Genomic DNA, 16,860 nt, shown 5'->3' with positions numbered 1-16,860 from the left:
TTCCCGCAAATCGCATTAACGTGGCGCTAGTAGCGGCCCCATGACGTTGCACATCAGCTTTGCTTAAATACGGGCTGTACTGTGCGAGAGCGTTTGTTACCCGTGATATTGGACGGAGTGACTCAGCGGGTCAAGAATGCATTTACGACGACGAAGAGGCCAGTATCAACAGCTCACTGCGGTTGAATGAGGCTGTGCTCCGGAAGTCCCCGTGGCACCACCGAGAGGGAGGACCGCCGTATTTGGCATCTGCAGCAGCAATTGGAGCGGCAGCTGGCACCACAGTGACGCAACGAACTGTTCGAAATCGGCAACTTGAGGGACAGCTCTGAGCCAGACGCCCTGCGGCGTGCTTTCCACTCACCCAAAACCACCACCGTCAACGTCAAGCGAGAGCTCATTGGAGGATGGAGGGGAGGTCCGTTGTGTTTTCCGATGAAAGCCGGTTCTTTCTTGGTGGCAGTGATGGCCGTGTATTGGTTAGGAGGAGGCCAGGTAAGCACCTGCATTCCACCAGTCTGTGGTGTGGGCACACGGATCTACACCGGGAGTTCTGGTCTGGGGAGCAATCGCCTATGACAGCAGAAGCACTCTCGTGGTTATCCCAAGTGCCCTGACTGCAGATGTGTACGTCTGTTATGTGATTCGACCTGTTATGCTGCCATTCATGAACATCATTCCGGGGGTTGTTTTCCAACAGGATAATGCACACCCCTATGCCACTGTTGTAACCCAACGTGCTCTACAGAGTATCAACATGTCTTGGCCTGTTCGATCCCCCGATCTGTCCCCAATCGAGCACGTGTGGGACATCATTGGTTGATAACTCCAGCGTGATCCACAACCGGCATTAACAGTCCCTGTTTTGACCGACAAAGTGCAACAGGCATGGAACTCTATCCCACAAGCTGACATCCGGCATCTGTACAACACAATGCATACACGCTTGCATGTCTGCATTCAACAGTCATGCGATTACACCGGTTATTAATGGTCTAGCATGTAACATTTGCGATGGCTTTTCTCGCGCGGAGTCTTGTACCTTTAATCAATTAAATATGTTACCTCGACAAATATATTGCCAAAATTTCCGTATTCTACATTCCTTATTTCATGGTGTTAGGTATCTGCTGCACTAGAGACGCTGATAAGTTTCAATCTGCAGGAAACTACTTTCAATTTCTTTTAGTACCGTAGCTTGTTCATTATGGCTTTGATAAAATTAGGTATCTTTGCACAAAGTTTCTTCTGACAACTCCAAAAACTCGTTTGTTTCTTAGTATGGGTCGTCAGTTTATAAATAGTCTTCATACAGCAGTAAAGCTTCTACATACTACCATTTTGAAATGTTAACAACTGTAGAGAGGTTCAACACAGGGCAGCTGCCATGTTAATTTAACACAAGTATTAACAATTTGTTAGAGTTAACAATTCCTGATAAGACGGCCCTTTTGTAAAATTATGTTTTAAGTCTCCTTTACAGCAGTGTTAACTGGGCCCAGGAAGATAAAACCGAGCGACATACTTACAGAACTGTCCAGTCCCAGGGTGAGCAACATCATGAAGAATATGAGCGCCCAGAAGATGGAGCCGGGCATGGTTGCTATCGCGGCCGGATACACGATGAATACAAGTCCGGGACCCTCAGTGGCGACGTCCTTGATGTGGCGGCCTGACGCATGCGCCATGTACCCGAGTACCGAGAAGATAACGAAACCAGCGATGAAAGAAGTGCATGAGTTGATGAGACTGGTGAGTAGAGCGTCCCTGGAACACACACATTCGAACAACAATAATAATAATAATAATAATAATAATAATAATAATAATAATAATAATAATAATTGTGCCGTATGTTTTAGGCAATTCTCCTGCCCCCTTTGGGCTTTGTTGGCTGCCTGGTTGCGCCTTTAAGATTGACGTTTGTTTTTTCCATTTATTATTATTATTACTATTAATAGCTATGTTCGGCCTTTTATGGGTTAATATTTAACTTCTTTCGACGTATTTCTAAAGGTTGATTTTCTCCCTTCATCCTGCCGCCGCGCTGCTATGGCAACGTGCCTTCCCCGCTTTTCCAGCCAATTAGGCTGGCCTTCCTCCCCTCCCTCCCGTCCGCCGCTCGCTTGTCGAGCTACGGACAGAGGTGAGGGACTGGACTTGCCTGATACCCAGCAGCGGCAGATGTACTCGGTGCCTTGAGTTACGGCGGCTAGTCCGTTTGGGTTTCGAACCTTGTCTTGTCCTCGGTGTGGAGGTAAGCTCTTCTACAAGATAAAACTGATGTACTAGCGCGGGGTAGAACGAAGGGAGGATCTCACTATTGGGATTCCGAAATATTCAGTCCTACGATATGAGTGTAACCCAGTGCCTTTTAATGTTATTGTATACGGGCAGGCACCTTCAAAATTAGCTGCCACCTCCATCGTCATTGGTTAAGGATAATAGATTCTCTGCTATTGTATGTACTGAGTGCTTTTTAACGGAGGGCAGTTGAATGGTTGAATTTTGTTTTTAATGTTCTGGCTCAATGCCCAGTATGAATGTACTTAGTTCACAGCCTGAGGCTGTTTTGAGATTTAAACTATATTGTACGTGTTAACACGCTAAAAGGAAAACCCATTAAGGGCATTTGTATTGAAAATAAATGTGGTTATTTACTAAAAGGAATGTTAGTTTGAAACAGGCCCAGGCCCGTGCGCTTTTTCCTTCATTCCTTCCCCTGTGGGGATGTTTGTAAACCTACGCAGGGGTACAACAACAACAACAACAAAAACAACAACAACAACAACAATAATAATAATAATAATAATAATAATAATAATAATAATAATAATAATAATAATAATTGTAACGTCTGAGAGCAGTGAAGTCTCATGAAGACAACCTGAACTTAATGGACCACATAATTTACAAGTTTATTAACAGATGCAATTAGTTTTTGTTTGGAGTGTCACGTAGTAGGAGCTTGGAATATAGCCTATATTCTTTAGTAGAGTATTGTAATTGTTTGGGGGTTGGTACTCGATAGCTTATTTCATCTGTTTCTAAGTTGCCACTACTGTAGGGTGAGCAGACGAGACACGTCGAATACCGTTGATTATTAGGCCCTATTTAAGATTAGAATTTCCTAATACGAACCGTAGACCTCGAAAATAGTACTATGTATTCATATAAAACCAGCACTTATTATTATTATTATTATTATTATTATTATTATTATTATTATTATTATTATTATTATTATTATTATTATTATTATTGCAAAACACTGTTTTCACTATGCAGGATTATGTTACAATTTTTATATACGTCCGTCTCATTGATTTACCCGTGTGGCTGGGGGCGGTAGAATAACATCCTCGGTTTCTCCTGCCAGTAGCGTAGCCAGGATTTCAGTTTGGGGGGGGGGCATTCATCCAGAATTTTATTTTGATAGGTGTCCAAACTTCCATAGTTTAGGTGGTGTAGAATACCTAAAAAGGAAATGGGTGTCCTTGGATCCAAGTAAGAGTGGTGGATTCGTGCGGATTCCGGAGCTAATAGTAATTTTTCTTCTTCTTCTTCTTCTTCTTCTTCTTCTTCTTTTCCCACATCTGTGGGGGCGCGGGTGCGAACTGTGTCGCACATGCGGATTTGGCTCTGTTTTACGGCCGGATGTCTTTCCCGACGCCAACCCTATATAGAGGGATGTAATCAGTGTTGTGTGTTTCTTTGGTGGTTGGTAGTGTAGTATGTTGTCTGAATATGAATATGTTGGGACAAACACCTAGTCCCCAGCCAGAAGAATTAATCAGACGCGATTAAAATTCCCGACCCAGCCGGGAATCGAACCCGGAACCGTCTTAACCGAAGGCCTCAACACTGGTCATTCAGCCAATGAGTCTGACTCCGTAAGCTAATATTAATGCACATTATATATAAAATGCTCAATAAAAGTATATTCGTTAAAACTCCTGGGGTGTCTGGACTTGCTTGTACGACACCCCCCCCCCCCCCGGACCCCGGCTACATCTGTTACTCCCATCCCAACATAACTGCAGCATTTCATATATTCCGAGTACAAGTGAAATGAATGCAAGAATAAACAGTTTGAGTAAGGGTGCAATATTCTGGTTTAGAATAAATACGGTAATGTTATTATAATAATGGTTATGTGATAAGCAATAAAGAAGTGACATTTTATACAAATAATGCGACAAAGATATACACACACACGCGTCGAATACAGGTTTCTCGCCCTTCTTGTCCATGGCTAGATGATGAAGGCAAGAGAATGATGGCCCACCGTGACTCGTTATTTCGACATTATAAACAAACCCTAGATGACACAGACTTCGAATCTAACCGCATTTTAAGTATTCTACGGTCCCTAATTTTCTGTATTTTTATCAATGACATACCATCTGTGACAGGAAATAACACACATGACCTCTGTGCTGACGATCTTCAAATATATAGACACTTCAAAACAAGATATTAACAGGGACCTCCGACGACTCAGTGTATATGCAGAACGAAGCTCTCTTATACTAAACTGCAAAAAATATCAAACAATTATAATTGGATCACGAAAATTACTGAGCTGTTCAAACAATGTCACAATCCCGCCTATCCTACTGAATTATTTCCTACAGTAAAACGGTTTAAAATCCCGGCGTAATGATGAATGAAGCAGTTGATTGGTGTGATTACACGAAACAAATACGTAAAAAGATTTTTGGAGTTCTTCACCCTCTTAAACGGCAGAGGGATGTATTTCCATTTGAGCTACAGGCCAGACGAATACAAACACTCAATCTCCCTATTCTTTATTATTGTGACGTTGTTTTAGTTGACATGACGAGAGAAGAAACACTCAAACTTCAACGAGCACTGAATTCCTGCCTGCGATTTATTTACAATATCGGGTACGATGTTCATATCACCCCATACCATCAGGCTGTCACATGGCTGATGTCTGATAAACGTCGGCAGTTACACACTTTAACGATGGTGATCAGAGTGGTAGCTGAAAGTCTGCCAATGTATATTTCTTCCAAATTCATCTTTTTATCATCATTTCACAACTTAAATACACTTTCTAGATTCATTCTCTCTATTTCACTGCACCGCACAAATAAAATTAGTAGATAATTTGTGGTGACTGTCGCCAGATTATGTAATTCCCTGCCAGTTCAGGTCAGAGAAACTAGCTTTTTTAAATCACGATTTAAGGTCACCTGCCGAGACTACCTGCTGAGGACAGCTGACTGAATGGTTGAAGTATGAATGTGTGCGTTCCTGAGGATTAGCCATTTTTTAAGAGTTTTTAATATTAGTTCATTTAGTGGTTCATGTTTGTGGGTTACCGTAGTCACGTCCTAGTTCGTGAACCATGGGCAACGGCTGAGTGGCCTAGTAAGTGGTCCTGAGAGTCGGGATACCAGTTGCTATGGAATGGGAATGGGCATCCCGGACATATTCTGAGTCATGGCCCTCCTTGTGCTCAGGCGGCTAGGACTATACAATTCACCGGTGGTCCATAACCCGTTAGAGGAGAGATCCTCACTTGGACTATGTGCAAGTAGGGCACCATCCTGCTTCATGAATTTACCGAGCTCAGAACATTTTAAGCAAGCCTCGACCTATGGGAGTAATGGAGTCCCACTCCCATTTGACAGGCGAGGGACTCCTTGGAAACAACTTGGCGAACGAAATGGAATTCGATGGGGAGCTATCAATATTAATGGGGCTTATGAAAGAAAGAAGGTAGAACTGGCTGAGTCAGCAAAGAGGATGCATCTGGATGTGCTAGGTGTAAGTGATATTCGGGTAAGGGGAGATAATGAGGAAGAGGTGGGAGATTATAAAGTGTACTTGACGGGTGTTAGAAAGGGAAGGGCAGAGTCTGGGGTAGGGCTCTTTATCAGCAATACTATTGCACGCAACATAGTTTCTGTTAGGCACGTAAATGAGCGAATGCTGTGGGTAGATTTGTCAGTGGGAGGAATTAGGACAAGAATTGTGTCCGTGTATTCACCATGTGAGGGTGCAGATGAGGATGAAGTTGACAAGTTTTATGAAGCATTGAGTGACACCGTGGTCAGGGTCAACAGCAAGGATAGAATAGTGCTAATGGGCGATTTCAATGCGAGAGTTGGGAATAGAACTAAAGGATACGAAAGGGTGATTGGTAAATGTGGGGAAGATATGGAAGCTAATGGGAATGGGAAGCGTTTGCTGGACTTCTGTGCTAGTGTGGGTTTAACTGTTACGAATACATTCTTCAAGCATAAGGCTATTCACCGCTACACATGGGAGGCTAGGGGTACCAGATCCATAATAGACTATATCTTAACAGACTTTGAATTCAGGAAATCTGTTAGGAATGTACGAGTTTTTCGCGGATTTTTCGATGATACAGACCAATATCTGATCTGTAGTGAACTAAGTATCTCTAGGCCTAGGGTAGAGAAAGTGAAATCTGTCTGCAAACGAATAAGGGTAGAAAATCTCCAGGACGAGGAAATTAGACAGAAGTACATGGATATGATTAGTGAGAAGTTTCGAACAGTAGACAGTAAGCAGGTTCAGGATATAGAAAGTGAATGGGTGGCATACAGGGATGCTGTAGTAGAAACAGCAAGGGAATGCCTAGGAACAACTGTGTGTAAAGATGGGAAAAGGCGAACATCTTGGTGGAATGATGAAGTGAGAGCAGCTTGTAAACGTAAAAAGAAGGCTTATCAGAAATGGCTCCAAACAAGGGCCGAAGCAGACAGGGATTGGTACGTAGATGAAAGAAACAGAGCGAAACAAATAGTTGTTGAATCCAAAAAGAAGTCATGGGAAGGTTTTGGTCAACGAGCTAGAATAACATAGAGGGGCTGTATACCTGACATCAGCGCTCCCTGCTTGAAGCAAGTTGATAAGGGGCAGCCATGTTAACGGTTGTCAAAACAAAGCGAATTGGCGCGAGAGCATATGTTGAGGTGACAGGGAGATCGTGCATGCCAATTTAATTCCCTAAGTTTTAAGAAGTGAAAAGATTGATTCTCGCTTTCAAGAATGCCAGCCGTAAGCTCAGCGTATGGTTGTACTAATCGGAGTAATAAAACCAAGGATATATCGTACTTTAAGTAAGTATTACTGAATTATAGCCGAGATTCCTTTTTGTAATTTCTGTTTGTAATTAAATCCATTTTATTGTTTACTTAGCGAAAGTACGGATAGCCACGGTAATTATTTGTCGAATTTTGTTTCAGATTTCGTTTAAAGAACAAGGAATTAACTGAACAATGCGTTGTGAGGGCGAAAAGAGATCACTCAATTCAGTTGCTTATGCTCTGTACATTTCCAGCCCTATTTAATTTTCATTCACATTTACAAATAAAGGAAATGGAACGCCCACCACCAAGAAAACGTAACCACAAAAAATCACTTATTTCGTTCAAACGTACACCAAGTATGATAAATATAGCATTTTACTGCTATTTTTGAAATGTATACAGCCTTTATTGTAGATGTCTGTTCCCTTGGTTTTTAAAACTACGCCACACTTCATAATGGACAACTTTCAAGCTAATAATAATAAATACACTAAACGATTATTGTGGTAAAGTATTCATGGGCCGCCTCTGTGGTGCACTGGTGAGCGTGAGCAGCTGCCACCCCTGGAAGCCCGGGTTCGATTCCCAGCTCCGCCACCAAATTTGAAAAGGGGCACAAGGGCTGCAACGGGATGCTATCAGCCTGGGGAGGTCAACTGAGTAGAAGTGGGTTCGACTCCCACCTCAGCCATCCTCGAAGTGATTTTCCGTGGTTTCCCACTTCTCCTCCAGGCAAATGCCGGGATGGTACCTAACTTAAGGCCACGGGCGCTTCCTTCTCCCCCCCCCCAGAAGGCCCCTGTTCAGCATAGCAGGTGCAGCCCTCCCTCACAGTTGTATCCTCCGACCCAATGTCTCACGCTCCAGAATACTGTCCTTGAGGTGGTAGAGGTGGGATCCGTCGCTGAGTCCGTGGGAAAAACCAACCCGGGAGGGTAAACAGATTAAGAAAGGAACACAGTACTCATGAGGATGCAATAATTTTAAAAATATTAACAGAATGAGGTTGTAACCTATTATAGGTCCCTATGATTTTAAGGTTTCCTGTCATAAATATTTATGTCCATAGTTTTTATTCTAATTTACGCTTAACCACAACAGCCAAGCAGGGTAACGCTCTTGTTCCGATTTCGAGGCCTATCCGTATGTCACTGTGCGATGATTTCGAACTACCCTACAATCAACTGATCGTGATGTTGGCCTCGTGCCGCAATATGATGAAGTGGCGGTATTCGCTTTCATGCTTCAAGCTTTCGGCAACGGACTTTAATTCTCACCCAGCGATTCTAAAATGCGCATTTTCTACACTTTTCGTCATTTAAAGGCCATGCCCCCTTGCTTGTGTGACAACAGGAAACATGGCGGGCGTTCGTTCTATTAGGTTCACCCAGGCAGCGCTTCCGCCTCTCTATGTTATTCTAGCTCGTTGGTGCAGCCCATTGAGACACTGGGATATTCGGCTGCTTGGCACGAGCTGGGACGATATTATCCGAACACACCCGAGTATGTAACGCGGCCTCTCTGCTTAGTTTGCTGCCATGTTCGTATCTGAATCTCACACTGAAACACAATCGAACAAACAAGACACATTTACTATTATATTTTGTCGCGAGAGTTGTGGCTACTGTTACAACACCTGTAACAAGAAACTTGTTATAAATTTGAACGTGTGGTGCTCGGAGTATTGTTTTATAGTGAAAGTAAATGTCCGTTGTTATAATGTGAATCGTGACCGTGTGGCGGATTAATCGTGAGTGAACTGTAGATAAAATACGCGCTTTTGAAGAGCATTTAGTAGCACAGCTCAAAGAGTGAGCTCTTGGCGTTTTTATATATACTGCGTGAAGCGTAGCACAATTATTGTTGTATGGATGTTTAAAGTTAAAAATTTAATTGTTCGTATTGAAGAATATTACAGTTAAAAATTGAAATAATTGATAAATAGATTCAACCTATTCAATACAAAATAATAAGAAATGTAGTAAATTACATTTCCATTTAATAATTAGAAATGGTACCGGTTTCGACCCTAGTCCAGGTCATCGTCAGCCGATTAAAACATGAAAAACACTGAAACCGGTACCATTTCTAATTATTAAATGGGAATGTAATTTACTACATTTCTTATTCTTTTGTATTGAATAGGTTGAATCTATTTATCAATTATTTCAATTTTAACTGTATGGATGTTTGGAAAGGAAGTGCGGTTGAAATTCATTAGGGATATAAATATGTAGCGTGCGAGGCCGTACTTATATATAGTATTGAAATCTTTTCTTGTAGTGTGAAAGAATAGTGTTTCTTCCAAGGCGTGTTTTAACATGGAACCCTCCGTGCATTCAGTTTGTATTTTAAGAGACTCCATTTTCGAAATGGAAGGAGGAGGACAAAAAAGAAATTTTATCAAGAAATCGTCCCCAACCAGTTTTGACTTATCAGAAAATAACTGGTTCTGCTTCCGAACAGATGTACACACGAAATTTCCAGGTATCTTGATATCCGTGGTTATGCGGTATTCATTATTTGCAGAGACTCTTTTGTTGGCCTTGTCTTATTGTTGGAGTGAAACAGACAGTCTGGAATCACGCAGGATTAGAAAATATGTCCTGTGCTACAAGGTCTTTCCAAAAGCACGAAGGTTCCTCGGAGCATATAAAAATGCCGTGGGATTTAAAGAAAAAAAGAATCAGAATCAAATTGCTGACGCTTTAAGAGAAAATGCTCGTCTATACATCACAACATTTAATGAGAGTGTGAGGCTTAACAGACTTTCCATGCGATTACCAACCGGTGCAGTTTTTATTTCTTTCTAAGCAGGAAATGGCATTTAGAGGGTATGCTGAGAGCGACTCCTCCTTATATAAAGGGAATTTAAAAAAAACTGTTGATTGAAACTTCTATTTTCCAGCAGCTCATTAGAAATGCAACAGCATTATGCTTCTGTAAAGGTTTATAGCGGAGAATCGAAAACTATACAATGTGAGTTAATAGACTGCATCTATACCTCCTTTAGGGTTGCTGCGAAAGAAGAAATTTTAGAAACCTCTTTCTATTCACGTCAGGTCGACGATACAAAGAAATCGCAGTGTTCGGCGATACTTCGGTATACGTATTACCCACAAATGTGCAGTAGTTGAACGCTTTCGGTTTTTTGACGTTAGTTCGGACTGTACTGCGATTACTTTATCCATCTTGCTGCATACTGCTTTGAGTGAATTTTTCTACAAAACTAAATTGATTGCCCAGTGTTATGACGGAGGTAGTGTCATGGCGGTCATATAAATGGTCTTCAAACTAAGGTCAAGGAAGGTGCCCCTCAAGCATTATTTGTACATTGTTTCGCACACCGAGTATAGTGGTAAAGCTAATTATTACCAACATATTATCAGAGTGCCGTTCTTTTATTTTTTTTGCGAGCTTTGGTGGTATTCCTTCATTTTTCATTTACCAGCCAAAAGAACTTTTGTCGCTGATTCAGTAATTGCGAAGCGAATACTATCTGGTGTGGATACACGTTGGTCGTCACATAGGAAACTTTTGAACGTGGTTGTCGAGGAGTGGGAGGGATTGAAAGAAAACTATTTGAAAAACGTGTGTACGATCCTCAGTCAGACGAAGAAAACGTTAGTCAATCAGAGGGGTTGTTTAATAATGTCAATAGCTTCCAGTTCACATTTTTATCAATAGTATTCAATGACTTTTTGAGCTTGCTAATATATTATTTAACGTGCTCCAAAAGAAGTCTCTGGGCGTTTACTTCTGCCTCTCAAAAATAAGCACCACACGGCAACTGATACTAGGTAAATGGAATGAAAAAACATTTAAAACCTACTTTCATACAGCTGAGAAGAAAACCAAAATTGAACTAAAAATAAAATTCTAGTTTAAAAACAGAAAGTGACTTTTCTAAAGTATGGGGTGTTTTATTTTCAGATACTGGATGTAGTCTCCGTGGAAACTGATACAAGATTTCAAGATATGCAGAAGCTCCAATTTCTTTTCTTAGGATATAGCTCTACGTTTGAAGAATTTTCAAAAAATATCCCTTTTGATGCTCTAGAGAACTTAAAAATCTCTTATCCCACGATATTTGACACACCAAACCAAACCAAACCCCTTTGCGCAACAGCCCCGAAGGGCCAAGGCCTACCAAGCGACCGCTGTTCAGCCCGAAGACCTTCAGATTACGAGGTGTCGTGTGGTCAGCACGACGGATCCTCTCGGCTGTTATTCTCGGCTTTCTTGACCGGGATATTTGACGTACACCGGTTAAAAAAATGAACTTCAGTACATCTATTCCGATTCTACCTACAAAGATACCAGTTTGGAGAATATAATTCTGTCGCACAATAAAAAATGAACTCAGGACTTGTTCAAAGAAGCGTATCAATTATTTTGTTTAATACGTACCATACCGTCTGCTAGGTCATCAGTAGAAAGAAGTTTTTCGTGTCTTAAGCGGATAAAAACCTACTGAAAGAATTCAACATCCCAGGAGAGGCTGAGTGCGCTGGCAAGCATATCCCTGGAGAAGTCACTGCTGAACGACTTGATGCATAGAATGCCCTTTTACGATGACATTATTGCCAAGTTCGCTGCTTCAAAGGACCAGAGAATAGATTTAACATACAAGCAATAGATGTTACCGAATGTGAGCAATATTTGTTTTTTAGTTAATTTAATTTAATTACATTGTGCTTTTTAAAGTAAGTGCATGAAAATTATACAGCGCATATTTGTAGCCCAATATCTTCCCAAAACATCACCCCGATACCTTATTTCCTCCTAGCTAGATTATCCAACACACCTATTCAAAATGTACACATTTACTGCACAGGCGCGAGTTGGGCTGCACCAAACTTACACCCCACGAGCCGCCACTGGTTTTCAGACCAACTTTGCTTTACGGGAGCGAAAGCTGGGTGGACTCAGGATACCTTATTCATAAGTTAGAAGTAACAGACATGAAAGTAGCAAGAATGATTGCTGGTACAAACAGGTGGGAACAATGGCAGGAGGGTACTCGGAATGATGAGATAAAGGCTAATTTAGGAATGAACTCGATGGATGAAGCTGTACGCATAAACCGGCTTCGGTGGTGGGGTCATGTGAGGCGAATGGAGGAGGCTAGGTTACCTAGGAGAATAATGGACTCTGTTATGGAGGGTAAGAGAAGTAGGGGGAGACCAAGAAGATGATGGTTAGACTCGGTTTCTAACGATTTAAAGATAAGAGGTATAGAACTAAATGAGGCCACAACACTAGTTACAAATCGAGGATTGTGGCGACGTTTAGTAAATTCTCAGAGGCTTGCAGACTGAACGCTGAAAGGCATAACAGTCTATAATGATAATGTATGTATGTATGTATGTATGTATGTATGTATGTATGCAGTAAGTAATTTATTTAAAAATTTATTTTCAATTCTATTAATTTATGCAGTTTTAACTATTTTAAGTATCTCAGTATTTTATTTAAGATTCTGATTAGTATGTGGTTAAGTGCACGAGAGGGCCTGGAGCCCTAACTTCGCCACTGTACTGAAGGCACTAATAAATAAACAAACAAATAAATACATATATAATGTAAAGCGTATGGGTATAGTTCTTTTGTTAGTTGTAAAGAAAAATACGCGTTACAACACATGCTATGTAGGGTTTACCTTGTCCTATTAGTTTCCAACGCGGTTAGGGCCACGCAGCGGTGAGCTTGTATCCGGGAGGTGGATTCGAACCGCACTGTCGGCAGCCCTGAAAATGTTTTCCCGTGGTTTCCAATTTTCACACCAAGCAAATGCTGGAGCTGTACCTTAATTAAGGCCACGGCTGCTTCCTTCCCACTTCTAAGCCTTTCCTATCCCAACGTCGCCATAAGACCTATCTGTGTCGGTGCGACGTAAATTGTTAATTACTTTCCTCACAAGCCTGGGATACAGAATACAGTAGTATAAAGTTAGAGTTTTGTGACGCTAATATTCGTATGTATAGTTTTTATTAACGTGTCAGAAACCAACGACACTGAGCTGTTGCCATTTCAACACCGTTTTAAGGGTTACCGATCCAAGCCGGGATTTGAACCTGCGAACTCGGACTCAGAAGGACAGAGACACAACCTACTGAGCCACATGAAAAGAAGGCGTTTGTGATTATTGTTATGAATAGATGCAATTAGTATTTTTACAAAGGTTTTATGAGGAGCATTTATTAAGGCGTACGTTTCCTTTCTGTCCTAAATGCACGAGGCCGGACAGAAGAACTAGCTGGAAGCTAAGAAGCCTTTCTGGGGTGTCACTTCCTTCTCTGTTCACTTTTCTAAACCAAACTCCATGACGTAACAGCCCCGCAGCGCCATCGCCTACCAAGCGACGGCTGTTCAGCCCGGAGGCCTGCAGATTACGAGGTGTCTTGTGGTCAGCTCGACGAATCCTCTCCACCGTTATTCTTGGCTTTCTAGACCGGGGCCGCCATCTCACCGTCAGATAGCTCCTCAATTATAAACACGTGAGCTGAGTGTACCTCGTACCAGCCCTCAGATCCAGGTAAAAGTCCTTGACCTGGCCGGGAATCGAACCCGGGGCCTCCGGTAAAAGGCAGGCACGCTACCCCTACACTGTAGGGCCGGCTGGTTATTTTTAGGTCTCCTTTTATTCGAATGTGACTTAAGGCATCCTGCATTCGATTCCCGACACTGACAGAGTAAAGAAAGGCATGGGATGGGGAGGATACAGCCTTGTTTTTGGGTGCAGTAGAGTTTTCCTTGAGTCTCCCGTAATCGAAATATCTACGGCCTGGAAGGTAGTCACCTTCACGGAGTGAAGTACCAAAGTACCAAAGTGGTTCCTTTTTTAAGAAGACAAAGATAAAGATTCTACTTCCTCACAAAGGAAGAACGATATTATCAATTTTACGAACAGTTTCAATAATGCAGCCGGTGTATGTTAAGAGTACAGAAGCTGTAATTGTACATGGTAACAATCAAAACCAACAATATCTACTGAAGATCCGTCACCGCACTCGGTAGGACCGGCTTTCTTTTTATATCCACCGGGCGAGTTGGCCGTACGGTTAGGGGCGCACAGCTGTGTGCTTGCATCCGGGAGATAGTGGGTTCAAACACCACTATCGGCAGCCCTAAAGATGGTTTTCTGTGGTTTCCCATTTTCACACCAGGCAAATGCTGGGGCTGTACCTTAATTAAGGCCACGGCCGCTTCTTCCCACTCTCAGCCCTTTTCTTTCCCATCGTCGCCATAAGACCTAGGGTGCGACGTAAAGCAAATTCTAAATAAAAAACAAAAAATCTTTTCACAACCCCTTCCAAAGAAAAGTTGTATCCACACTACTGGCCTGAAATTATTTTGTGGGTATACCACTGCATCCACTCCCCATTTAAGGTACAAGGTAAGCCCGAAGAATGGTTGGATACTCAAAATACGCCACCATAAATGATGCGGTTCTGGCTCAAAAGTGTAAGGAAAGGTAAGGGACGGGATCTAGTGTTTTAAGTAGAATCCGTATCAATAGAACGTGACTTCCCATTTTAAAAATGTTTTATGTATCGACTGCGATTCAAGCCTGGGCCGTCCTGATGAGAAGATAGAACCATTGGAACTGAGTTATCACGTCCGCCAATTACAAAATAGCTACCCGCACTTTTGATGGTGCCATTTGAGGTTCCAATCAGTCCCCGGGCATTTGACAAAATATATAGGCCTACCTATCGAACTTAGGCTCGACTCCGCGATTGTCTTGCTACTGTAAAAATAAATAAAAACTTTTTCATAACTTACGGAGGATGCACATAGTGTGGGCTTCTCAGTGACAAAACGGTCCCTCTTCAAAAAAAGTTACTTATATGGCACAAAATGAGGAACTAACGTGCAGCTCACAATCCTGTCACAGTCTGCCCAACGCTGCAACTTAAACACAGCACATCTCTCAATCACGGTACAACCCGAGGATCTCTAGGACATTGTTGTTTCCTGGAACCGATATGCAAAAGCTGACACGATGTTGTAAGCCTGCAACTGTTTTTGGACGTGGCCCCCCGTTATCTCGGTGGTCACGTTCCGGCCCCCTACTGAGTAATCCCCTGCTAATTGCCCCTTTCTTCATGCCTTAACATTTGTCAACACACGGTTACATTCCCAATACTGAGGCTTCTACAGGGAAATATCCCCGCGCATCACAATCCTAAGTGTCTTCCTTTCATTCAAGCAGTACAAATATGGAGATTTAGGTATGGCCCTATTGAGCCCTGCTAGTAGATTCTTGTAGCTCCGTTAACTTAACATTTCGGCGTGCGTTTTTAAGTTGTTCGTACCGTACGTAAAACAACGGCTGATCTTCGCTCTAGTTTCAGGAAATATTTTTTTTGGGGGGGGGGGCGGCCCCACTGGGTCCCCCCTTGGCTACGCCAGTGTCTCCTGCCTATCGTAAGAGGAGACTGAACGGTCCCCAGAGACTCTTTACTTGGGAGCGTGGGTTGGCAACCATGGGGTCCTTAACTTAGTCCTGGCATTGCTTCCACTTATTTGTGCCAGGCTCCTCACTTTCATCTATCCTACTTATGTTCTTTTCTGACCCCGACGCCTATGAAATGTTTCATTTACATGTCCTTCATGGCTGTTGCATTTCTTTGGCTGATACCTTCATTTTTGGAAGTGTCTGGTACCTTAGCCTTTTCTCTCTGATTGTTGCCTAGTTGTACTTCCTCTTAAAATAATAATCACCACCACCACTATCTCACCGGTTTCTTACATTGAGTGCCAACCAAACAAACGGTGATCACTTTACACAATCAGAAATACACGTGATAAATAAAGTTTAAATGCGGTATTTTAAAATATACAGGACGGTTCAGGAAAAGCGGGACAATATGCGACCTGTGTTTTTTTGCTGGACAGCGGAGCACCTTAGAGAAATAAGGGCCATCCCTTAAAATCAGTACCCGTTGTGAGTGGGGTGGTAGAATAACACCCGCGGAATCCCCCGCCTGTCGTAAGAGGCGACTAAAAGGGACCTCAGGGCTCTTAACTTGGGAGTGTGAGTTGGCGACCACGGGGCCCTTAGCTGAGTCCTGGCATTACTTCCACTCTCGTCATTTTGGCCGATACCTTCATTTTTCGAAGTGTGGATTCTCTTTCATTTTTCTCTTTGATTAGTGTTATATAGAGGATGGTTGCCTAGTTGTACTTCCTCTTAAAAGACCACCACCATCACCACCACCGTAAAATAAAGGACGTCTGGTTAACCTACACTACTGTGATTTCAAATTAAACCAACCGATCATCACTCAGCTCGTCCCCGTAAATAGAAGCAAACTTGGACCTTACGTGTCGATCTTGATCTCTGCGACGGACTGTAAGGTTCTCGCATAAGGCTACAGGCGTGCTGGTGCCGCTTCTGAGGTAGACGGCTAAGATGTGAACTTACTTGCGTGTGGCGATGGGAAAAGTCGTTCCCCTCCAGCATGTAACGTGTACCCTTCCAAGCGGGTGTCTTGTAATTTAAGTACGTACGAGTGTGGACCCTTGTTCACTTTACATTTCTGATGATGAAACTTTTTCCAAATTTCTAAATTTTCTTCTTTCCTTTTGTCCAGTAAACTTCCAGCAATAGGTTTTATGGCAAGTCATATCGCGCGATTGCTTGAGTGGGTTCAGCATCCGATAAAGGAAGAAAGACTTATTAATAAATAAGAGGTATGTTGTGGTGGCTAATGGGTACGTATAGGAATAAGGATCCAAGAGACAACATTGAAGAAAATAG

General features: G+C 42.4%; 1 protein-coding gene across 2 annotated transcripts in view; it reads right to left on the bottom strand.

The window, feature by feature from the left end:
- DAT (Sodium-dependent dopamine transporter) overlaps positions 1-16,860 on the bottom strand; it is a 258,731-nt gene that overhangs the window by 43,752 nt on the left and 198,119 nt on the right. For both annotated transcript variants that reach the window (XM_068229420.1, XM_067154453.2), the window contains one exon: positions 1,530-1,767. In XM_068229420.1, the coding sequence (XP_068085521.1) occupies positions 1,530-1,767 (238 nt within the window). The remainder of the gene's footprint in view (positions 1-1,529; positions 1,768-16,860) is intronic.

This window comes from Anabrus simplex, chromosome 10, assembly GCF_040414725.1.
Source record: "Anabrus simplex isolate iqAnaSimp1 chromosome 10, ASM4041472v1, whole genome shotgun sequence".
NCBI classification, from domain to species: domain Eukaryota; kingdom Metazoa; phylum Arthropoda; class Insecta; order Orthoptera; family Tettigoniidae; genus Anabrus; species Anabrus simplex.
Note: the sequence above shows the minus strand (reverse complement) of the source record. Positions and strands in the feature narration are given on the sequence as shown.